This window comes from Ambystoma mexicanum, chromosome 3p (assembly GCF_040938575.1).
Source record: "Ambystoma mexicanum isolate Mex_15411 chromosome 3p, UKY_AmexF1_1, whole genome shotgun sequence".
Lineage (NCBI taxonomy): Eukaryota > Metazoa > Chordata > Amphibia > Caudata > Ambystomatidae > Ambystoma > Ambystoma mexicanum.
Genome location: NC_090925.1, coordinates 697,409,423 through 697,435,006, shown reverse-complemented (window position 1 = coordinate 697,435,006; position 25,584 = coordinate 697,409,423). Strand labels below are relative to the sequence as shown.

General features: G+C 46.1%; 1 protein-coding gene across 3 annotated transcripts in view; it reads left to right on the top strand.

Annotated features, from left to right (window-relative positions):
- LOC138580732 (lateral signaling target protein 2 homolog) overlaps positions 1-25,584 on the top strand; it is a 407,454-nt gene that overhangs the window by 305,352 nt on the left and 76,518 nt on the right. For 2 of the 3 annotated variants that reach the window (XM_069651503.1, XM_069651504.1), the window contains exons 10-12: positions 19,049-19,162; positions 20,423-20,551; positions 21,054-21,157. In XM_069651503.1, coding sequence (XP_069507604.1) covers positions 19,049-19,162; positions 20,423-20,551; positions 21,054-21,157 — 347 coding nt within the window. The remainder of the gene's footprint in view (positions 1-19,048; positions 19,163-20,422; positions 20,552-21,053; positions 21,158-25,584) is intronic. The other variant, XM_069651505.1, reaches the window with a different exon arrangement.

Sequence of the window (25,584 nt, the reverse complement as noted above, 5' to 3'; positions counted from 1 at the left end):
GGAGGTTACGTATGGCGGGAATAAAATACATTCTTCTGTACCCCGCGAAATTGAAAGTGCTGTACAAAAGCAAGATGTTTTTTTTTTTTTTACATCCCCGAGGAATCAGCGACATGCCTGGACCTTCAGGGTTGTCTGGAACGAGATGCGGAGCAAGCTTGAGAGGAACACGATAAGTGATCGGGACATTGCATGTATATTGATGTGACGCAAAGCGGGTATCCCAATAGAAATAATGATGGTGATTATGAGTAAAGAGTGCGACTGAGCAAAGTCGATATTTAGCGGGGATACCTTGACCTTGGCAAACTCAAGAGACTTCAATATAGTAGCGCGTATACAGGCGTAAAATGTACAGCAACGTGTGTTTGAACTATAGCAAATAGGAGCGGCAGGACGCGAGCACCCTACCCCCCCGAGTAATAATAGTAGTTGTAGCAGGTTAGCCATTAGGGCGGCCTCACCCTGCAGAGCTTCGAGTACAGGCGGGAGCCAGAAAGAGCTAGATGCGGGGGTGCCTGAGATCCAGGGATGGAGCTGGGCAACAGTTGGGTGGAGCGGAGGGAGATGTTGATGTTGGGGGGGGGGGGGTTGGGTGAGTTGGGGAAGGGAAGGGCGTCGGGAGGGAGGGAGGGAAGGGTGGTTGAGGTGTTTGTCGATAGGGGAAGTTTGAACCGGGGAATGAGCCTATATAGACAGGAACAGAAACTGGAACTGGACTGCACTGTTGGGGAGGGGATGGGAGCTATAACAAGTCGTGGGGGACCTTAAGATAATCACATGGAATGTCAGGGGCCTCAACAGCTATTTAAAAAGAAACAAGGTTATGTCATACCTGCCCAGACAAAAGATAGATATTGCGCTGCTACAAGAGACTCATCTGGCACGGGAAAAGCTGGGAACGGTTGTGAAAAAATGGAAAGGGGTTGTGGCGGGCACAACATATTCTGCCTATGCTAGAGGAGTGCTCATCTGGGTGGCTCTGCATGTCCCCTTTCACATGTTGCAAGAAACTGCGGAGGCGGATGGGAGAATGGTCATACTAAAGGGATTGGTGGAGAATAGGGAGAAAAGTATAGTGAATACATATGCACCCAACCAGAATACGGCAACATATTACAAAACCTTGAGTACTAACCTTAGCATGTGTATGGGAAGTGCAGTGATCTGGGGTGGAGACTTTAATTGTGTACTAAACCCCAGGGTGGACAGATCAGATCGGAAATTGGATAGACCTACCCCGGCGGCAAGAGCGCTGCAAGCACTGCTAGACGACTTTGGTCTGGCGTATGTGTGGAGAACAAAGCACCCCCATGAAAGACAGTACTCGCACTATTCTGCCCCACAACAGTTGTATACGAGGCTGGACTATGTCTTTGCCACGTCGGAAATAATGATGGAAACGGTGCAGGCAGAATATAAAGCGAGGGTCTTGTCAGACCACTCGCCTCTAGTTGTTGGCTGGCAATACCGCCCCCCAAGGACGAGGATCCCAACATGGCGGCTCCGGGCAGAGGCGCTTAAAGATCCCCTTTTTAGGGAAGGTATAAGGGAGGAGATCATGAACTATTTCGAGGTGAATACAGGTAGCGTGGACTCAGCGAGCACACTATGGGAAGCCTTTAAGGTGGTGGTGCGGGACATAGCCATAGCAACATCTAAAAGCCTGCAAGGAGGAATCCGAATCCAGACCGAGCTACATGAAGCTGAAATGGAGCTGGAAAAAGTGCAGAAGGGGAATGATGATACTGGAATAGATACGGAGTTGATACTTAAATTGCAACAGATATGTGCGGAGCATTGGGATAGGCTGTGTAACCTAAATTATAAGAAATATATAGAGAGACAGCATGCGGGAGGAGATAAAACAGGGAGGCTTCTGGCATGGTTATATAAGAGCGAAACCCACCAGACCTACCATTAGGACAATAACAAGAGAAGATGGCAGTGTAGCTGACACTCAGGAGGGAGTCAATCAGGAGTTTGCAAATTACTACAGGGAACTATATGGGGATGCAGAGAGGAGCAGTTATGAGGAAATAAAAGAAACACTAGAAGACATAGGTCTGCCCACAATAAGCGTTGAAGAAAGAGAGGAGCTGGATACACCTATTACCTTAGAGGAGTTAGAAGAAGTGGTGAGAGAGCTACCTACTAGTAAGACCCCAGGGGCGGACGGGTTTCCAAGTGAGTTTTATAAAGTGTATAAAGAGAAGAGCTCCCCCCGATGTTAGATATGCTAAATGAAGTGTTTGAGACATGACGGCTACCAGAGTCACTTAGAGAAGCAATTATAATACCGCTTCCTAAGCCCAACAAGCCTGGATATAGCTGTGGCTCCTACAGACCACTATCAATGCTGAATCAAGACAGCAAGATACTGACAGCTGTCTTGGCAAGCAGATTGCGGAGAGTCATAGGCAAACTAATACACCCCGATCAGACAGGCTATGTTCCGAATAGGAACATAACCCATAATCACAGGCGACTCCATCGGGTTGTCGAGTGGGCTTGCAAGAATGAGGGTGAAATGGCAATAGTATCACTAGATGCGGTAAAGGCCTTCGATTCTGTCAAATGGCCATGGCTGCTGGCAGCCTTGGCGGGCTATGGGATGGGGCCTGGATACATAAAATGGGCAAAGATGCTATATAGTGAACCGTTCGCCAGAGTCAAAACAGGAGCTGTGATTTCCGAGAGATGGCGACTAGGTAGAGGTACTAGACAAGGGTGCCCATGGTCCCCTATGTTATACATACTAGCTTTAGAGCCTTTGGCTATATACCTCAGACAACCGTACGATACTATAGGCATTGAGGTGGGAGGGGAGCGACACTTGATCTCCTTGTATGCGGATGATTTGCTGCTGTACCTGAAGTACCCGGAGGAAAATCTCCAATACATCCTGGAGGTTATGGATAGGTATGCGAGGCTGTCTGGCATACCGGTGAACCCTCAGAAGTCTGGCATTTTCACGCTAGGCAGCTATAAGGGGATCCCTATCGGGCAGCTGCTGGTGCTGCAAGCTCCTTGGGGTGTTGATACTTTTCGGTACCTGGGGATAGATGTGTACCATACGGTTGAAAAAGAACATAGAAATAATACTGAGGTAGCTATAGCGAAAATTGAAAAGAGTATGAACTTTTGGGCGAAGCTGCCACTAGCGATGATGGGGCGAAGTGCAATGCTCAAGATGGTGGTCTTACCCAGGCTTCTGCATTATTTTGGGAACATCCCATACCTCATACCTAGGAAGTTCTTCACCAGGCTGAACGGCATGTGCAGGGATTTCCTGTGGCAGGGCACCAGGAACAGGGTGGCACTATGGAAGTTGCAGACATTTTTATGAAAAATGAGGGATAAGGCTCCCTAACTATCAGGTCTACTATGTAGCGAGCCAACTGCAATATATAGCTAAATGGCTCTCGGACGAAGCAACACCAGAATCCAGGTTGTTTAGGGCAGATTGTGCCCCATTTTATTTAAAGGAAATGATTTGGTTGCCCAAGACAGAAATGAAAGCGCGCCCTGAGATGATGATGCTTGGGTGGAGGATCTGGCGCCGAGCATGCCGGATGATGGAAAACCCAGTCCCATGCTCCCCACAGATACCGCTGGTGGCATTAGCTGGAGGAGATGTGCAGCTACAAATGACAATTAGGAACCACTGGGAATCGGTGGGGTTGGTAACTATGGGAGATGTCTGGTGGGAGGGGACCATCGTACATTTTGAAGAGTTGGGTGAGGCAGTAGGGCTACACATGGGTCAGTATATTACATACCATAGATTGGTGCAGGAAATCAAGAAAACTTGGCCTGAAACGGCACTCGAAGAAGAGCCCGATGCTACCGTAGACATGATATATGACATAACGGAGGGAGGACATGAGATTTCTAGATTGTACGAAATGATGATGTCCAAGGTTGGGAAAAAACTAACGCAACTGAGATTAGACTGGGAAGCTGAGGTGGGAGCCCTGATAGAGGATGGGATGTGGGAACGTGCCCTGTGGTACCATAAAAAGGTGTCAAGAAATGCTAGGTTGAAACAAATACAATTATATATTACGCACAGGGCTTACATGACACCCCTGAAGATATCAAGGTTCGAAAATGCCGGTAGACGAGCATGTCCCAAATGTGATGAAGAACAGGCTGATATGGTACACATGTTCTGGTCCTGTCCGGTGATCGAGCGCTTCTGGAGCGAAGTAGCAGGGAAACTAGCTGAAAAAGGGGTCACTATTGTTATAGACTCAGCCTGGGCCTGCTTACTGGGGGGGGTTCCCCAGGTTGCAGAAACTGAAGCATGTCAACAAACTGAAGGATTTAGCAAATGTGCTCGCAAACAGGAGGATTGCCATGGGTTGGAAGGCTTGTCATAGGCCATGGGTGGAGATGTGGTGGAATGAGTTGCAGAAGTGGGCGGAGGCGGAGACTATGGTATGGTAGGAGGCAAGTAACATAGGGGGAGACGAAGAGGTGGGAAACCTGATGGCATGGAAATTGTTGGTAGCGGAACTGTTTGGAATGGCACCAGATCGGATGGAATCCGCTGGAAATCAGACCCCACCACGCGGTGCAGATACAGAGTGAATAGGATTAATAGGCTCGTAAGGGGGTGGGATAAGGGGAGCAGTGATCAAACTGTGTAATGAACAATGAGAAATTGTACTATTGATATTTGCACTGCGTATTTGGTTTATATTGGTTTTGTTGGTTGAAAATGCAATAAAATTGTTTTTAAAAAAAAAGTTCATCTGCTGGGGATATTTACTCCGAATTTCCCCATATTGACTTCTCTTACATGAGGACTTGTGTAAATTCTGTCTTTCCAATTTACTTGGTCGGTACTCAAAACAAGTTTTTAATTGTTCATATGCCTGTTGGCACACCTCGAAGTCCCCAACACCAATGGGCAAACTCACCGGTGTTTGCTACATTAGCGTGCAACGATTCGGAAACGCCATCAAAGTTTTCATTCTGGGAAGGCTTCCCCTACTCTGCAGACCCTCATTCAGTTCTCTCGTCGGCTACGCATTCACCTGCCTGCAGAGCTGCTGTTGTTCCAAGAGACAGTGGCCCCAACAGTCATGATGCTGTTGCAGGCCGTCATCGGTCCTCACGACACCCGCTGTGGTTCTCCTCGTCTCCCACCTCTCCATGGTTGCAAGTGGTTGCTTAGAAGAGCCTGCATCTCTCAGCACGGTCTGTTACCATGCGTCTGCTTCCGCCTTCAGTTCAGCTTCCTGCTTCGCCCTCTTTGCATCTCTTCTCCACTGTCAATGTTAAGTGTTCACCATGTTTAAATGTCCTGTGCAGCTGATTTCCATCATGAAAACTAGTCCGCGCGTTTGGGTTGGGGTTTCCTTCAATTCACATTATCTCCTTCTTCCTCATCTCAGTACTTGAGGCTTTATGGGAGTGGAGTCCATATGAACTTTAAATCTTTTAAAGTTGCATTGTTTTGGATCCTGGTTTAAATAAAAAATGTATTTGTGGCAGTCTTGCAGCAGCCAGTGTTTTTTCCAGCTCTACCCTCGAGAGGTGTGTCTCCCGCTACACCTATCCCTACAAAACCTCATTTACTCCGCGGAGCGGACGCGGAGTGGCGGTGAGTGGCAGCCAGTGTTTTTTCCAGCTCTACCCTCGAGAGGTGTGTCTCCCGCTACACCTATCCCTACAAAACCTCATTTACTCCGCGGAGCGGACGCGGAGTGGCGGTGAGTGGCAGTCTTGCAGTCATGCCAGGCAAGACGGGCCTGGCAGCCTCATCACCTTCAAAACCACAATGGTTGGACTCAGAAGACTTTACAGGCCGCTCTCTAAGAAGTAAAATCAAGTCGCTAACCAAAAACACAACCACATCACTCACACAACACCAACTTCAAACTAGTCCCCCTTTGACTGCAATGGAAACAACAGACGATCGTGATATCCCCACGAACCCAAGCTTCAACACTAAAACAAAAATGGGAAATAGAAACTGTGTTGCTAACGCCCAATTTCCCCACCAAAAAACCATTGGGAAAGGCTCTGCCATCTGTAGCAACAAACATTTACCACCTTGCAGCGAAGCTGCCTTACCCGAGGAGGAGCTTGCAGTCCTGGGAGTAGACGCCGCGGGTTTCCCCCTGACCGCTGTGTTGAAGCCGGCCGCTGACAGCCCGCGGCCCGGGCCGGCACTCTCGGGGGTTTTGCTTGGCCCCGAGAGAGAGTCGGCGCCGCCCGTGTCGGCGTCCTCATCGGTCGTGGCCTCGTCGAGGGCTCGGGGGCCCCCCGGAGGGGGGACCGCCTTGAGCCCGGAGTCGGAGCCCCCGAGGGCGCTGACAGGGCCGAGTGCTCTGATCGTCCCCGCCACTGCAGCCGCGGCTCCGCGGCCTCTCGAAGGGGGGGCGGCGTTGAGCGGGCAGGCAGCGCGGGTCTCGACGGAGATCGAGGTTTACACGGCAGGGTTGGGGGGGGGCCCCAGAGAAGGCGCCCTGCACGCCAACCAGTTGAGAGAAGGAGAGACACAGCCAGTTGGAGCCTCTGAGATCCGGCGCCCATCGGCAATAGGGCAGGAGTGCCCAAGTGGCTTGAGAGTCAAGCACGGCTCATCAACCTTGGTGAAGGAAAGAGAAATGGACGCAGCGCCACCTATAGCTGGACTTACGGTATCAGCAATGATACATAGGGAAACCCATATCAACTTACCAGCAAACATACCAAATCCAGAAAACAACGCGATGGCTTCAACAAGCTCATTTGTGCCCCAAGAAACAAAGTCACCATCGCAGGAGTCTAATATCATAATAAAAAAAAAGAGATCACGACCTAGAGACGTCTCTACCAAGAAAAATTCAACCCTAGAATTGTCAAATAACCAAGTGGAACCCATAAGATTGGTTAAACCTCTACCTAAACAAACACATTCTACTAAAGCTCCTCGTGCCGGCTCCAAAGCAACAAGAAAGGGCAGTAAAAAACCACAACGCCCTTTTAAGCTATTATCAGACTTTTTCAATAGACACTCCAAAGCCATCCAAGAAAAATGTAAAGAGCTGACAGACGCAGAAATCCTTGAGGCAGCTGATGCAATAACACCACCTAGCAAGCATCGTAGATTGTTACAAGCAAAACGAAGATCCCCTATCCCCCAAACAAAAGATGACACCTGGCCAGCTCCGGATATTGATCCAACAAAATGGCATTTCTCAGGCCAATTGTCCTCAAAAATACCACAAATTATCCAGGAAGAGTCGGGGACTTCGCAGGTTCGAAACTTGGCACTACTATCTATAACTAATTTAACACCAGCCTCAGAAAGCACTACTTCTGCGAAAACCTTCATCAGTGATCAAGAAGTGCAGAGTCGCACCCAGACTTTCACGCGAGTGCAAGTCGAAGCAGAGAGCTCTGTTCCTCTCCTAACCATCTCGGCATCACCAAAGCAAACTGGCTCTACGATAATAAATACCACTCAATTTTTGATACAAGACCAACAAATGATCAATGACACATTACATCAACCAAACGACAGCACCAAGCACAAAGATCAGGTTCTGTTGATTTCACCACAGCAACTAAGCGAGCCCTCAAGATTAATCCCACAAACTCAAGACAAAGATGGTGGAAGTCAGTATTCTGTCAAATCTAAAAACAAGTTACAGTTTGAGAAAACTTTAGATTCTTTCTACTCAAACCTAGACAATTATAGTAACCAAAGAAGACATTCTTATGACTTCCCCCCTAGAAGATCATTAAACATCATTACACCGCCTATACGACCATCAACTCCTGGGATAATTAAATCAGCTGTTCATCGTGACACCAATGCAACTGACCCACATCCAAAAAAGCTTGACACTTGTACTTTAATGTCAGCACTATCGATAGCCCTCAACCCTTTCATTAAACTATACGAAACAATAGCGGACTCGTTGAAAGATCACACAGCGATTCAAACTTCAATGCTGAACAAAATAACTTTTTTAGAGGGTTATATCATGGCACAAGAATCAAAGACTTCCGCATCTATGATCAACCCGAGCCAAGATCAGATTACCGAGCCACCTCAAAAATTGGCCCCAACTACGTGCTATACCCCCCAGGTCATCTCGCAAACAAATTCAGAAAGTACTCAAATTTCTTCATTCATCGACCTAAGTGTCCCACCTACTTTCTCGACAGAAAAAACCAAGTTGACAAAAAGGGTGGAAAAAACAAATTCTCACCAACAAGGATCAATACTAATAACACCTTTAATTCAACAAGCGGACTCAACAAGCTTAAAAGCTATAGATGCTCAGAGACCTCTTTACTCCATTAAAAATAAAGGATAAATCAAAGAAAACTGGGGTGGTAAGCAGAGTCGAAAAAGAAATACAGAATTTATCTCCTAGAGGAATAGAAGCATTTCTAAATAACGAAGAAATGATGAACATCTCTCAACATATCACTGACCAATCAACCACCTCGAACCGAAACTCGGAAGAAATATCTGATCCATCTACAATTCCTACACTGCCGGTAGGAAATCCCAATAAAGAAACAAAGACTAGAGAATCTCCATTTCTAACTCTAGAGGAACGAAGAACGCGACTGGCCATGACCAACCATAAATCTAAAGATCCTGCACTTGAAAAGTCCTTGATAGCTCCTAAAACGAACTATCCAAAACAAGAAATTGAAATACGGAAAAAAACTTTTTCGAGTAAACAGCCAGCAAGACGATCCCATAGATCGCATAACAATTCCCAAACTTCGTGGTCCAAAGCACAACCAAAGAAATTTTCAACAAGAGCCCCCAGCAAGGAAGCCCAGCGACCAACCTACAAATCAAAAACCACAAAACACCACACAAAACCTCTAATACGATGGATATTGAAACTAGAACAGATCCCGGGAAATCATGATGAGGTAACATTAAATAGAAGATCGGTTATGGACTTATTCAGTTACATCCCGAAACTACGATTAGTGAAGTCTGATGATCTCCAAATTGTTGACCCGAGCCATCAGGGATCCAGGGCAATTTCACACCTATACATAGCGTCATACGCAACAAAAAATGCCCTGGAATCTGCCCTTGAGGAACTTTTAATAATGGGCTACGATCTCACCGAATCTTCAAGAGAAATTAAAACCTGCAACTACCAAGCTAATAAAGATTTCCTGGCATCTACAAAAGTAACAGAATACTCCCAGTCTTCACGTCAAAAACATCACCAATCATCAAATAAAACGATCAACGGCCCAGTCTTGGATCAAAAACCTAATCAGTCTGAAATAATCAATAAATCAAAATCTAAGGAGTCATCTAAAGGCCCGGAAAATCTAAACCCAGAGCATAGAGAGCGGGCTGGTAGACTGACGCTCCCAAAAGAAGGTCAAAAACTTCAAAGGACAGTTCAGAACGAACCCTATCCTGTGACAACAAATCCATCTTCAAACCCATCTCTACTTTCTCTCTGGTCATGGTTACCAAAGGCTCTAAAGTTAAACCAACAAAAGTAGCCATTCGAGAATACGATCAACAGCAACACAACAGACTGTCTAAATGCAAATGTCCAAAACCAAATAAAATTGTGCTCGTGGAACACCCAAGGTTTCCTTCATTTAACATCAGGACCTTCAAACCTAATAAACTATGATATTGTCTGCTTACAAGAGACATGGCTTTTACATTCTCCAGTACTTGATGGCTATGAAATCCACACAGTGTTAGCTAAGAAAGGTTCTTTAGGCCGCCCAACGGCTGGTCTTCTGATCGCAATCCGTAGCGGACGAGGTCTCGTAAACTCGCAAAAGCTAAAAGAAAACCATTTCATGCTGATGGTAAAGCTAAAATGGATTACCAAAAAAAGAGAATCGTCTAAAACCTTGCTAAAGACACTCATAATTGTGACCATCTACTGGAACCCAGCCACTATTGAAAGTTCAAGATTCATCAATACAATAGAACAAGAACCGGACTGGGTGCAAGTTACACATAAGCCTGACCACGTAATTTTATGTGGCGACCTCAACATAAACAGTCAACCCTCGATAAACCCAAAGGGATATAGATCAAAAAAATCAGCAGCAGACCAGAGGCCGACAAAATGGCAAAACTTAATGAAGTCTAGATCTTTTGACCACTTAGATCTAACATTTCCCGACCCTAATAGACTTCCAACTTGGGAAAGAGCAAACTCAACCTCCACAATTGACTATATCTTTGTATCTCGTTCTCTATTACTTCACATCATCTCCTTTAAAGTGATTAAAACAAAGGAAAGTGACCATAACCTGCTTGAAACAATCTGGTCTACGTCCTCTCCGATTAACCACACCATGACTCCAGACATTGAAGTCTCCACGCAAGGAACAAGACTCAGATTAACGGAAAAAGCAATAACTATTATTACAGCACAATATAAAGACTACAGTAATCAACTCCCTAGGACAGACGTGGACTACCTACCCCTACTGACCATCTTCAAAGCTCCTCAAAAAAAAAAGAAGACTCCACCACCAGACCGAAAACATACCTATGACACATTAGTCATGGAAAAAAAAGAGAACTGAGGAGAATAAAAAGACAAGTAAAAGGGTTGGAGCCCTCATCTGCACTTGAGACCATTAAAGCGGCCGTTAAAGACTACAAATCATGGTTAAAATGCTACCGTCATAAATTGTACCAACAAGACGCGGAAAATATTCTCACGGCCATCACCAGAAACAACGCCAGAGACTTTTGGACCTTACTTCATTCAACTGCACCAGGAGATCGACCATGTCAAATCAACGGAATTGGTCAACTGACCTGGGAAAACCACTTCCAAACTCTTTTTAAGAGTCCAACTATCAAATCCCCTTTGATGGAACCAAACGATACCCCCTGGATCAGTGTGGACAACATTGAGGACATTATCGCCTTAATTAAAAAGTTAAAACCATCACGTGCGCCTGGACCGGATGGCATCACGAACCTCGATTTGAAATCTCATTCAGAGATTTGGGCTCCTCTCTTGAGCCAAATATTTAAACGCTGCACAGCCACAAAATCAATTCCATCTTCATGGACTTGTACAAACGTTGTCCCTATCTATAAAAAAGGGGATAGATTAGATCCAGCGAATTATCGTCCTATCGCCCTCCTTGATCCAATAGGCAAAATGTTTGGGTCCTTGCTGTTAAAACATTTCATTACTTGGGCCAAAGTTTCCCCGTGCCACGACAAGCTTCAAACTGGCTTTAAAAAGAATTTGGGGACAAATGCCAACATTTTGATATTGAGTGCCCTCAAAAGCAAAATCTTGGAGGGTCGCCCACGCCTATATATCATCTTTGTCGATCTCACACAAGCTTTTGACAAAGTCGATCGAGAAAGACTGTGGAGAAAGCTTACCCTATGGAGATGTCCATTAGACGTACTCAACCCAATTAAAGCCCTCTATTCAAATACTACCATGAGGGTCCGTCTGAATAAGCAAGGTACACTAACACAAGCAATAACAACTAACAGAGGCGTCAAACAGGGATGTCCACTGGCACCGGCTTTGTTTTTGCCCTATTTAGGCGACTTTCAGGAAACGGAAACAAAGATTCGAGCTTTCCCCCCTAAACTCGGAGGAGAACAAATTAGTCGCCTACTCTACGCCGACGACCTGATTTTGCTGGATAACACCCCTATTGGTCTTCAACGCCAATTAACAAATCTTCAACTTTACATGACGTCAAACAATTTGGAAATAAATGAATCCAAAACAAAAATGATGATAATAGAGAAATTCCCTAAAAAGAAATCAGCACCGAATCTGAAACTCGGCACTACTACCATTGAAAAAGTCACAAATTTTAAATATTTGGGAGTCACCCTAGATAGCTCATACAAAGAAAAAGCAATGCAAGAGTCCCTACGCGCCAAAACTACCAAGCTAGCCACACAAGGAAAGGCGATTGACATGAAATATGGTAGATTCTCAATTAGACCTGTAAGAGATTTCTACAAAAGGAAAGTTATCCCATCCTTGACATATGGCGCCGAAGCAATGCCGAATCTTCCACACGACTTATGGCCAAAACTAGAAGCAAACTTCTGGCGCCCAATCTTGGGCCTCTCGAAAACAACTCCGATATCAGTAATTAGACGAGAACTAACTCTCTCCTCGTTAAAATCAATTGTGGATTGCAATAGCGTCATGCTTTATCGGAAATGTAGACAGAAAGAAACGCCCTACGCCTACCAGCTGATAAGTGAAGAAATCCGACTGGGTACTTGCCATATGCTCACTCGATGGGAAACTAAAGTTTTGAACATCTTAGACTCAGTTGCCTGCAACACAGAAGACCTCATCGCCAATCCCGTTCGAGTTGTCAAGAAAATCAAAGAACTCGACTGGATCAACACCAACGACTTTGCCTCAAAGTATAAACTTGCCAGTCACCTACCTCCCTTCTCTAAGAAACTCGACTCTATCCAACCTTTTCTGAAATTATTTCCAAATAGAGCGGCCCGAAATTATTTTTTAAAAATAAGATTGAACCTTCTAGAAACTAACGAAATACTGGCGATTAGACAACAATCCTTGTCCAGCTGCTGCCGTCTCTGCAAGTCCACTACGGACAAGGAAACCATACGCCACCTACTCCTGAACTGTCCGGCGACGACAGAAATTCGTGACAGATACCTAACGGACATTTTTACAAATTTTACTCTTCAAAAGGAAGAAACGTGTTGGAACAAACTGTTGGACGGAGACAAACAGGCATGGCAGTTGGCAACTATAAACATCATGAAATACATCCTTAACGTGCTTCTTCCAATACAGACTGAATGAAAAGTTCCACCGTTTCTTCCGTTTCTTTCGAACAAATCCTTTCTTCTCAACTGTTTTTTTTTTAAACTTTGTTAAAAAATCTATAAAGATTATATACAAATAATAAAAAAAAAAAAAATTATCAGAGACAGTAGTAGATGTTAAGTGAGCTTCAGGTGTAATGGTATTCTGCTCAGAATGACAGTATGCTATTAGCATTTTAGATGTTGGTGTTTTTTAAAAGGGGTGGGGGGCCTACCATGTCTCTCCTAATGGGGTCATCACCTCCTCCTAATACTCGTCCCTTCCTGCACGATCCTCCCTCATAATACAACCCCCATGTTTAGGATCAGGTAGCGGCTGCCGTCCCTAGGCCATGTGGGAGGAGAACACTACCGGGGAATCAGTGATGACTCTGCAGGATTCATCACATGTCATTAAGGAGAACATAAATCGGGAAAGTAGTTTTCTTGATTAACACTTTTTCTTGGGCTAAAGTAATTCGAAAGAGGACAATCCGTTAGTAGTTGCTTCACTTCTTGTTCTGGCTCTTCTGTTCATCAGTCTTTCAACTACGTCATTTCTGTTGTACACAAACATTGCGTCTCTGCGCTGTCCAGCCTCCTAAATCCAGTTCTACATTTCTCACGCAGACTTTTACCCATCTTTTAGTTTTGTCGGACCGGTTTTCCCAGAGATGTCATGTCAGCAATTCTCTGGGGTTTGTCAGTCAGGCTTATAGCAGACACGCAAGGCAGTGTGCAGAGCTTCCAGTGTTAGAACAGTCTGGCATCCTTCACAATCACCAGCGAGTCTGGCTCTGCTTCACTGTCTGGGAGGCTGCTTAGTAGTAGTATGGGGATAACTTACCCTTTTTCAAGCAGGTCATCGCTCTGAAAGCCTTCAGAAACTGAGATAAGAACTGGTAGCAATTGCGAAACCTATTACCACGATTCTGGGCATTGCTGAGTAATTGTGTTGCCAGCATTCCTAATTTGAAGTAAAGAGAAAACCATCTCAGTTCTGGTTTGCCTGCCCAAAAGCTTGAATCGCTAGTTATTTTGTATGAACTGGTCTGTTGCTCTTTTCTTTTGCCTTTTTCTTTTCTTTTTGTGAGAGCCTTGTCCTTTTCAGAAGTCAGGAGTGTGTGTGGCTCAAAAGGCTCTGAATCTCCCCCGACCATCAGACAGCGGTGGTCCAATTGCATATGATTCATCCTAAATCTCCTCTGTGTTCCTTTGGCTGGGCAGTTCAGGCATGCATTAACTGTCTACAATGTCATAAAAAAAACTCCTTTGTTTTAGATAAAATTCCTATATCGAACGTGTTCTTTATTAAACAAATATACAATAGTATGAGAACTAATTTAGATTACAATCTGTTTCCAATTTGTGTAATTCCTAGACTCAAAGTTCAACAGGTTTAATGTTCCAAATAGAATCTAGTGAAGTAGAATTTGAGCCGAATTATTCGCGAATCCCAGTCCACTCGAGGCTCAACTTTTCTTTCAACATTAATAACTGGGACTTTAAAAGCGACATTTTGATAGTAAAAATTGTGTTAATCCAGTTTATGTAATTTCCCCTTTCCCTTTATTGCACAACATGTGCACGCATGATCTTCCACTTCTGCTACTTTTATCAACCCAAAACTTAATTTCATAAAAATCAACAATGTATTTCCAATTTCTGCATTTCTCTTGAATGCAAATTTGTAGCTTGACTGCGTACATTGTTAGGAACTCTGAATGTGGCCTCCTGATATTATGACCACACTGCCCTGCTAGTCTTTGCTCCCATTTCCAACATTTATTGCCCACAATCTTTGCCACTGCTTTACAAGGCCAGTTCCAGCAAGTAATTAAACCAAGTTTTCATTTAGCACTTCAAGCAAGATTCCTTATGATATAATATGTCATTTATAGCGAGCCTGTACACAAGTGTTTCTAGGCGCGACAAGTCAAGGAGGGGGTGACCACGTGGAGGACAAAACACACAATCTTTCTGGGCCTTGTCATTCAGCTCGTGCAAGTGCAGGAGGGGGGAGACAAAGGGGGGTGCAGTAAGCAAAGCTGAAATAAGTGCAGCTGGCTCAATAAGTGTACGGAGGCAGGGTACTGTAGGGTTACAGAAACGGCACCCAAGTGCGCAGTAGGCCCTGAGGCAGTGCATGGGGGTACTAGTCATCAAGGAGCCTGGTGCCCATTCAGGTTCAGATGGTGGTCAGGTAACCAGTTTGCGCAGCAGTAAAGTACATCACTAGGGGAGATGGAGAGAGAAAGAAGTGAACAGGAAGATCTTGAGTTGCTTCTGGAACCTTAGATGGTCCTGCTAAAGTCTGAGAGCGGCAGGGAGGCTATTCCAGAGAGAGGCACCAGCTCAGGAGAGATCTACCCACCACTCTCTACCTGGTAAAGCGTCTAACCCTGAGATAGTTTGAGGTGGATGAGGGCAGGAGAAGGAAGGTGCTTGGGAAGAGAGCTGGATGTAGTGTGGTCTCCAGCCCCAGAAAGCCTTGTGGACCTTGCAGAGGGTCTTGAACTTGATCCGTGCGGCCACTGGGAGCCAGTGGAGAGATTTCAGGGCTGGAGAGATATGATCCCTGGGCTTGAGGCGAAAGACAAGTCATGCAGGCCTGTTCTGGATTAGTTGCAAAGGGCGAAGAGTAGAAGCAGGCAGATTTAAAAAGAGGCTGTTGCAGTAGTCCAACCTAGAGAGAACCAGGGCTCTGGAGACGGTGAGCTTCTGAGGGAAAGTGAGAAAAATGAAGAATATTTCTGAAGAGGTGGATCTGGTAGTGGGACTTCTTAGAGACATCCATGATGTGAGGAGAGAAGGAGAGGGTGGAGTTGAAGAGGACACCAAGGTTTTTTGCCTCGCAGGTAGAGGTCCCAAGGTTGGCGGCCAGAGAGAAAGAGGTAAAACAGGAGCAAGGGTCCCAATGAGAAGGATCTCAGTCTTACTGGCATTAAGGAAGAGACATTGGAAGCACACCATTCCTGAATCGCGGATAGACAGGAATGAGCGAGAGAGAGAGTAGAGGAGGTTAAGGGGAGCCTGAAGGAGAGCTGAGTGTCATCCTCATAACACTGAACGTCAGGAGATGGGCCAGACGTGCCAAGTAAAGGTTCAAGAGCCAGGATGAGAGGTTAGAGCCCTGGCAAACACCACATGTGGAGAGAGTAGTAGTGGAGAGAAAGGTCCCAGTTGCACCTGGGAGTGTCGGTCATAGAGGAAGGAGGTCAACCAGGCTGGGGCCTGAGCCGTGATGCCAAGGTTGTCACAGACGATTGATCTGGATGGCATGGTTGACCGTGTCGAAAGCAGAGGAAATATCAGGGAGGATGAGGACAGAAGGAAGGCTAGAGTCGAGATTTGAGAGCAGGTCTTCACGGGTGTTCAGGAGACCAGTTTCTGTGCTTCTGGCAGCTCTAAAGCCAGATTGATGGTCATGGAGACAACCAACAGATTCAGTATGGAGAGTAAACTGGAAAATTGCCAGCTTTTTTAGGAGTTTGCCCAGGAAAGGAGTGATAGAGATCGGGCGATTGTTTGCCAGAGATGAAGGATCGGCCGATATGGATATGTTTGTAAGCACTGTAATAATGGGTGAAGGATCACAGCGTAAAAGTACTTGTTTCATCAACTTAACCCTTGATCCTCAGAAGGATGAAAGGCTAAGTTATTGCGATATTAACTTTTGACTTCAGGTTTTACTCAAATGTCAATGGCGAGCATTTAACTGGATGAGGTGTCTCACTGGCTAGCATTTCATTTAAATGCAGTTTCCAGTTCAGTCTGTTTGAACATTCTGTATTTAATACTTCTTTAATAATTTCTCTTACTAAAGGTATATCGGAATATAAAAAGATTCTTAAACCAAACTTTGACTCTGGTCAATTCATATTGCAGCTAAGGGTGGGTACACATTGTGGTAATTTCAAAACGGTCGCCCCGTAAGTGCCCCTCCATATGTTCCATTTTAGCTTCTTTCATCCCTGCATGTAATCCCCAGTGAGCAATAAAAAGTTGATCTTGCTTTTGCCGTTTGTTTATCACTGGTTTTTAATTTAAGTGCCAAGGGCGAGGTATCTCGTCTTTGGGATTACCTCCCTGTTGCCAAGGACGAGATACCTCGTCCTTGGAACGTAAGGGGTTAATGAAAGAGAAAATGTTAGAAGGCATTGAATGGCGAAATACCGAAGTCACCAAAAAAGACCTTGGCACGGGGGGGAGGAGCCATGGCAGTTAAGTGGTTAAGTTTTAACGGCAAGCAAGTGTTCCTTTTGGCTACTGATCTGTAAGGAGTAGGACAAATCCCCTATTTGAGCTATACTTTGGTTTCTGGATTCCCAGTGGCGGCATCTTTAGGAGCATTTAGCCGATGTTAGAAGCCCAGTGATAATGATGCAGTAGGGCTATCGTCCACCTGTAAAAGCATGATCACCTTTATTTTCCCAAACCTTGGTGGAAATGCACCGACCTTTGGTAAATCTGCAATCGACAAAACTAAATGAAATGTGTTCACCACCCTCACCCGGTAGTTTTGCTGACTTGCATTAAGGGGGCATTTATCGAATTGTGTATCTGCATGCTGACACCTAGGTACATTTCTATTACTAGGAACAGTAATCCCGTTGGCATAACCTTTAATCTTAATTTCCCCCAAAGTTGGCCCACTCTGTAGAAACAACTCTGCACAGAGATCCACGGTCCAGCAAAACCGTTTGTCTTTGGATAAGCAGAAGTGCTTAATTGGTACCTTATACACCAATGTACATCGATCCAAGGTCGAAGTAGGTTTACAGAACACTGTCTGGGGTCAGATTGCACTGTGACCAATAGTTTTCTCCAATTTGTCTGTTTTTCCCCCTTCTATAATGATTCGGCAGATTGAAAAAATGTCCTTTAGGGTGTTGCATACAGTAATGACAGTGCTTATGGCTCATTAAAACCTTCCATCCATCACTCTAGCGCCTGGGTTGCACATGGTGGTGAAAATGAGTAAATTGTAAGAAAATCCAAGGTCTTGCCAACAAACGTCTAATTTCCTGTGTTCTTGTTTTGGGTAGCAGACATTCATTCTCAACCCAACTTAACTTCTCCTGAGTCAAGACCACCAGTTATAAGACTGGCAGGCACCAAGATGTTCCATGTACCTGCCTGCCATCTGAGTCAGTATGCATGACACTGCCTATATGCATTATATTGAAAGTATCCGATAGGTCGGCCTAATTTGCTTTGATGTGACTTTTTTTTATTGCACCCACCAAATTCTTTCGTTCTTTAACCAAGTTTCTTTGTCCACACTTCAAATGTAACGACAAGCAAAGTAAAAACATAACCTAAGTAGCCCAGCAACATTCTATTAGCTTGCAGAGAATGACGTTTGCTGACCTGTCTTCATCTGAATAATCTGGCAAATTGCCAGATAACTTTAGGGAATTAGTATAAATTCATGTGCCTATTAAAATGGAACCCGATTGACGTAACGTGATGGTGGATTATTCAGGACTCTTCAGAGTAGATAAACCAATTGAACCACTAATATTTGGTAAATCGTCATGGTAGTTTGTTGAATTTCATCGCCCTGTTAATGTGATAATTTATATTAGTGTCTACTCCCAAAGAACTAGCATGTGTCAAAAGTGGCTAATGTTTCTTCATTGTCCATAATTATTGGATTCCTAACGGAACATTGTGAACAGTTTATGAAAGGACCTTCCTGAGCAAATTCAGCTTGCCTTATTGTCTGTCGTGCTACTAACTCTCCAAGCCAAAAACCTCACGCAAATAGTAAACCATTGCCCTCCGTTTTGCAAGTGGCAATTTGTTGTATACGCTTTAAGCCTTGCATTTTGAACCCTCTGCTATAGCTTGGTATATAAAACTTTGAGACATATCTTTTCAAATCAGCCTGAAATGTTAGCTTGTGGCATTGCTAAGTGTTCACATAGGCAGATCTGCCAGAAATCCCCTCTGTGTTCAGTCGGAACATTCTGTTAGCTGCAGCATGTTGCTAGGCTTTGCTTGTGCCCACGATCATGGTTGGCCCCTGGGTTTATGTTGACCCCATAAATCTATTTTATCAGCATCCAGTTTCATATGTGGGAGTTGTGCCATTATGAGGCTTTGAAAACCTTAGTGTCCTATGAGTCTGCATTAGGTGTGCAATGGCTCTAGTGTATTGCGGGACTAGTTTTATTTATTTATTTATTTGTTTATTTATTTATTTGTCTCTGATAATACTTTCTTTTTTTGCAGGTGTCGCTGATCAACTTCAAACTAACTTTGCAAGCGACCTGCGACCCATCCTGAAGACTGTATTTGAAATCGCGGCATCTAAACCAGAAACCTTTGAAATTCCGGATACAGCCAGTGAGTGGTTATGTGTCTTTTTTGTACGTGGTGCACTAGACATTGGTGGAGATGGATTTCTTTTGGCTGACTGCCATTGGTCGGTGATGGGCATTGTTGGCAGGCATTGGGTATCATTGGTGGGTGCTTTGACTGATTGGTGGATATTGCTAGCAGATTATTTCCACAATTACCAAGCACTGGGCATTAAATGTGACTGATGGTCATAGGGAAAGTGCAGCTCGAAATTTGTAAACCCTGCATAGCTTGCAGACATCTGGTATAGTTTGCAGATGATCACTCACAAACTGTAGCCTTCATTGGTTGGCACTGGGAATTGGCTGGGGAAGCCGGGAGTCCTTGATGGAGTCTGTGTATAGCAAGGCATTGTTAGTGGAAGGAGCCCGGAAATTGATGGTGGTTTTACTGATATTTATAATTGGAGGTACAGAAACAGGATTGATTTCTCTTTGCGAAAGTTGTTTCCACCTCAGTTAAAGTTCAGGGTATTACAAGTGTAGAGAAGCGTGTGTGTCTGTGTCTTTATATATTAAGATCGTATAAGAAATCTTGGAGCTCACTTGCAGGGACCGAGGAGCATTTGTAGAGCAGTGAGAGTACCATACTTAAAAAGTGAGGAATGTGTTGGGAGAGATCTTGACGAAGGAATTCCAGGAGTTCAAAGGCAGGACTAGAATTTATTCCCAGTGAGGGAGTAGCAGGAGGTGCTGCAGGGCAGAATTGAAAAGCACTCGGGGTTGTGTACATGATTGGGTACTGGAATAGCCGTGGCTTCTGCGGATCAGGAATGCTGTGCGTCTCGACATTTTCTTAGCACCCTGTTGCATAAACGACTAGTATTGCACAGTAGTAGGTCAGGCAGGTGGTGTGCTGGGCAGTGGTTCGAGTGTGAGACTGGAAGTCTGCCTGCATGTTGTCAGGTTGCTTAATGGTGGGAACACTGTTGCAGAATCAATTTGCAGGTGGCATTAACTCGTGTTGAGATTTCAAGTTGTGATGTGACGGGCAAGAACTGTATGACCAGACTCAAGATGCGAAAAACTGGTGCCGTTTCAGACTGTAGGTGTGGTCATAATTGGGGTAGGTTTTAAACTAAAGGTGCAACAAAAATTGTTAAAAGCAATGGTGTTGCCCATGTGAAGAAAGATAAAACAAGTGTCCCGTGTACTACTGCATGCACATTTTACAGACCCACAGCTCTGGCCTCCTGTCTAGCAGACCCCGTGTCATTCTTTCTGCACATCTGTGTCTGTCCTGCAGGGGATGAGGAGAGCAGCGCCCCCACCTTGGCGGAGTTGATCAGTGGTCGACCGCTCGAGGACTGTGTGCTGTGTACGGAAATAAATGTGCAGGCCTCAGAAGAGGGAGAGAGGAAGCCCAACACGAACGGTAAAGGCCGCCTCTTACTTTTGCATGGGAGAGTGTCCCTGCACAAACAGTAACACACCTTTCGACTGGTGACTTACCCTCCACGAACGATTGTTTTTATTGTAACACAATAAACCAATAAAAAGCAACTATGCATATATGCCATGTGCCCCGAGACTAGGAGAATGTATACCTTCCTGCAATACGAGTTGCACAGTCCCTCTGACCACCTGTGCCATTCCCCAGTGGAGTAATTTTACTGGAATGTTGAGGGTGGGGGGGACATGCCATCTAAATGAAAGGGGCCCCTGCCAAATGAGTGGGACAAAATGGTGTGCCACAAAAGTTTGGGGGGTGGGGTGACAAACACCCTTGTTCCACCTCCCCATGATCACGAGTTGCACATCAAACCCCACCTCACTTCTCCATACACATGCACAGATATTGTACTTGTGGATGTATTACCCAAGTTCATCCTCTGCCATGCCCATTAACCATTCTGACTTTTATTCCCATATCATAGGGCCACCAGAGTGGGTTCCCGACAGTGCCAGCAGTAGCTGCATGGACTGCCAGGCTCCATTTACGTTGGTGCGGCGCAGGCACCACTGCCGCAGCTGTGGAAAGGTAAGCGAGACCTGTGGATGTGGCAAAGTATTCTAAATGCAGGAGGCATGAGAAAGTGAACTCCCAGCCAGCCTATCTAAGAAATGTGCCAGTTGGACCGGCAAAGCAAAGACCGCTTTGCCTGTTTAGTCTCCTCATCTGGTCTTTTCTTTTATCCTTTGCCCTACTTCTTCTCTTGGAGAAAAAAAGAAATTGTATTCTAATTTTAACACGACGCACAGTGGACATCTCTGCATGGTGAACTTGGCTGACACTTTTTTGTATCTCGATCTTCTATCTCTTTGCTCTGTTCCTTGTCCTAAAAATTAATGCTTGCTCATTTTGAAGATTTACACTATGCCGCATGTAAAGTTGCTTCAGAGCGCAGTTATGTTTTTTTTCAAATGCAAGGTTTATGGAAATTGAATCTTAAGATTGCTTCTTTTTTCACTGTTCTTGGACTATGCAAGAAAGAATCCCCTCACACTTCTTCCTCATCAGAGGAAGAAAGGCAAAGGATAAGTAATTCCCCCAATGTCCCTGTTTGATGGAATAGCAACGCAGGCCTAGTGTATGCATGAACAGTAAACTATTGATTTCATGCCTATGCACCATCTTTGAGTTGATTAAAAATCCTCTCCAGACATGGCTCTGGTTAGAGACTAGTGAGCTCACGAACTACGCAGTATATGATGGAAACAAGTCACAAGTTAATTCCCTATCTTAAGCAGTCCAAACCCTAAGAAGACTGGGGTCTTGTGGCCAAAAGTCACAAGAAACACAATGTTTCTCCCCCGCATTTCACTTATGTTGATGATAGTTCAAAGAAGTTATTCAACCATTCTTCTAAGGTATGTAAACGTTTTCTTATATTTTAGGTTGCTCTAACCAGATTTGATGACCAAAGGTTGAGTGGAATGGAATGCAGGAGACCAAGGGACTTGTTCCCAATGTTATCCTATGGAGTACAGGAGGGGACAGATGCACTGTGTTTACTTACCTCCCCCTCTCCCTGACTCCGATTTTCCTAAGTATCTTAAGGGATCATCTAGGGGTTTGGGGGGCTGTGGCCAACATGCAAGCTCAGAGGATGTGAGCCCTGAGAGCTCCTCTAGCTGCCGACAATATCCTGATATTATTATTCTGATCCTGGGGACTGAATGGTTGGAGATTACAAGGACAGCTGAGAAATCACCTGTAGCGACTCCGTAGTAAATCTCAGCTCCAAAATCCTGATCCCGGGGGAGCTACGAACAGGGAAAGTTTCCCCGCGTACGACGAAGCAAGAAACCTCCAAGCTGGGCGCCTCGGCCTGGCATCGCCGACTGGCAGGGCTGCTCGGAGCGGGCGGTGCAAAGTAGCATCTGCATCCGCTTCTATCGGGGCTGGACAGAGATTAACTGTGCCCTGAAAGAGACCGCTATGGCCCCCGGTGCTGAGGCGCGCAATGAGCGACTGCGAGAAGAGCAATGCGCAGCACACACAGTCAGCGCCGTCCCCGAGCCCACGGGCGCGGAGGGAAGGGACCCCTGCCGAAGGCCTTGTGGATCAGGTGGGATCTGCGCCGGTGACGCGATGCACGGTCTGAGGCATCATACTCTGCCTCCACTGGTTGCGGATCCTCCTTGCTGCCTATACCGCCAACTCCGTGGCCCGCTGTGCACCCCCTCGCTGCTCTCCCCACTGCGGGCGGCACTGGTGGTGGCAGCGGAGCGAGATGCCAACATGAGAACTGCTGTGGGGAAGAAGAGGTTCCGTGAGAACCAACTTTGCTGCACGAACCAAGCCAGCGGGACCTCCCTTTCCTCCTGACCCCGGCTGGGGCCCACTATTTACCGTAGGGCACTTCTTCATTTCGCGATACAACACGGCTGCTACACACGGCCCCAGGCCCGCTTGAGGTGAGCGAGACTACTGATAGTTCCATACTAACCTTTAAGTGCATGGCCACTGCCTGGATACAGCGACAGATAGAGAACTAACTGCCACTCTTATGGTGCTACTCTTCTGACACACATCTTCATGACACCCCTCGACTTAATTGGGGAAGAATTCATGGAGCATTTGTAGAACTTACTGTTTTGTGTCAAAGGAAAAGACTGCCAGCCTCCAGATTAGTGTTTATATGACATCCTGCCTACATCCCTGAACTCCACATGTGGTGTACGCTCGAACTGGACACTGATGTAGTGTACTTTTGGAATATGGCTACCACCCTGTGCTACCGTGTTACATACATCGCTCATGAAACGGTTGGAGTCACGCTGGAGGTGTCCTGGGTCTGCTGAACTGAGACTAACAAACCCTGCACCTGGAATCCCCTCACTGGGGCACACAACCCTCCTTCCTTTCCTTGTTGGTAACTAGCGTGTCAAGTGCCGGCCCTTCCAGGCATAACACGACATCAGTGGTCGAAGTGAGCGGTAGCGGTGCTCCTCTACTTTTTTAAATGACCTTTTACAGCTCCTATACTTTTATTTGAAAAAGAAACCGTTCCGGAATGGTTTCGTTTTAAAATAAAAGTGAAGGAAGAAGTTGAAATTTGCCCTTTCAGTGCACTGCACAGGACGTTCCCTTGAACAGCAGGCGCAAGTGTTTGGTGGTGTGTATTGTGTGGGAGGGGACGTGATGATGGGGTTTGTGGGGAGTGGGTACAGGCCAGCAGGGAACATAGTTCCACTACTTCTTTTTGTACCCTTCGACCACTGCACCACATCCCTTACCCCCAGCGTGCTCCTCACCACTGATGCTATCGTCGACCTCTCGGGTCCGCCCGGATTGGCTTTATTGGTGGGCTCCTCACCTCCTTGGTTTTACGGCCTGGGATACCTGGCAGACATTTGCCAAGCTGCCCGCTACTCCTCTGGGGCGAGGGGGAACCTGACTGTAGCCGCCCACTACACCTCGGCACACAGGCATTGCTCTAGGTCTCCATCAGCACTGCTTGCACTTACTCTGGTGCTACTCGGCCCCGGTTGAGACCCGACCGCGGAGTGGAATAATCGAGTGGAGGCCCCACTACGCTCGGTGCACACATAGTCAACAACATGGGCAAGGATAAGGCAAGAAGGCCTCCACGCAGAGTACTATAGACCATTTTGCCACTGCCAACGCCACCAACCACACAGAAGTGGATCTGCAACCGACCCCGGTCTCCCCACCCAAGACTTTAAAGCTTAAGGACGTCATGTCGGCCATCGCTGACTCCCGCTCCTCGATGGAGAAAAAAATAGATGGCATTTCGGCTGTGGTGTCTTTCCTCCGGCACAACCTCCAGAAATTAACTTCCAGAACCGGAAAAGTGGAACCCCGGGTGTCGGGGTGGAAGACTATCTTGGTGGGGTATGCCAACAACTGTCGCAGGCACTAGTCCACCTAAAAACATTGGCGACACAAGTGGAAGAGAGCGAGGGCAGATCGCGCCGGAACATCTGCATACTGGGCCTTCTGGAGAACGAGGAGCAACCCAGTATGGAACTCCTTTCTGGAGCAGTGGCTGGCAGATCTTTTTGCCCCTAAATCCTTCTCTAGGTTCTTCATGATAAAAAGGGCGCATCGTATACCAACAGCCCGACCGATACCGGGGGACCCCCTAGAACGGTCATTGCTAAACTCCTGAACTATCGAGAGAGGGATGCTATACTACAAATGGCCCAGGCGAAAGGATCACTTGCATATAATGGCGCTAAAATCACATTCTTCCCATACTATACCCGGGAAGTACAAAGGGCCAGGCAATCCTTTGAACATCTGAAGAGGATGCTCCACTCAATGAAGGTTAAGTACAGCCTATTGTTCCCGGCCCAGTTACGGATCCAGCACAGTGGCACAACAGTGCATTTCACAGACCCGCAGGAAGCCTGGAAATGGGCCGAGACACATATCGAAGGGGACTGGACGGCAGGCGCTCTGGATCCCACGGGCAGGTCTTGAGGCAGACCACGCAGGGATCGCCCCGCACGGAAACCTGTGCCGCAGGAACGTCCTATTCCGCTGGGGGGAGCAGACCCGTAAACAAAGATTGCACACTGCATACCGCAGTAAGACCCGTAGGTAGCACCCTAATGCATTTGTGTGCGGACAATCTTTGCATCGTTTTACCTTAACGGGCTCAGACCCAGATGGAACTGTAGACGCTGGATACCACTACTCTGTAGGCACTAATTGCTCCTGGTCCCCACCGTATTGCAGTGGGTAACATGCCCGTCTGGGGTCTGTGGATTTATCTGTATCCTTTTTCCCCGTTGGATAAGCATACTGCAATGTCAGCGGCTGGCATGGCCGCCACCTAAGAACCCATACATCAGGTTGGACTTGTAAATTGTTACTTAAACGGAAGACAAATAGTTTTTTGTTGTGTTAAACTGACGCTCTAGTTTCCTGAGTGTCAACAATGTTCGGGCGACAGGTACTTCGTGTTGGGGTGGAGTATAGGGTGGGGGGTAGAG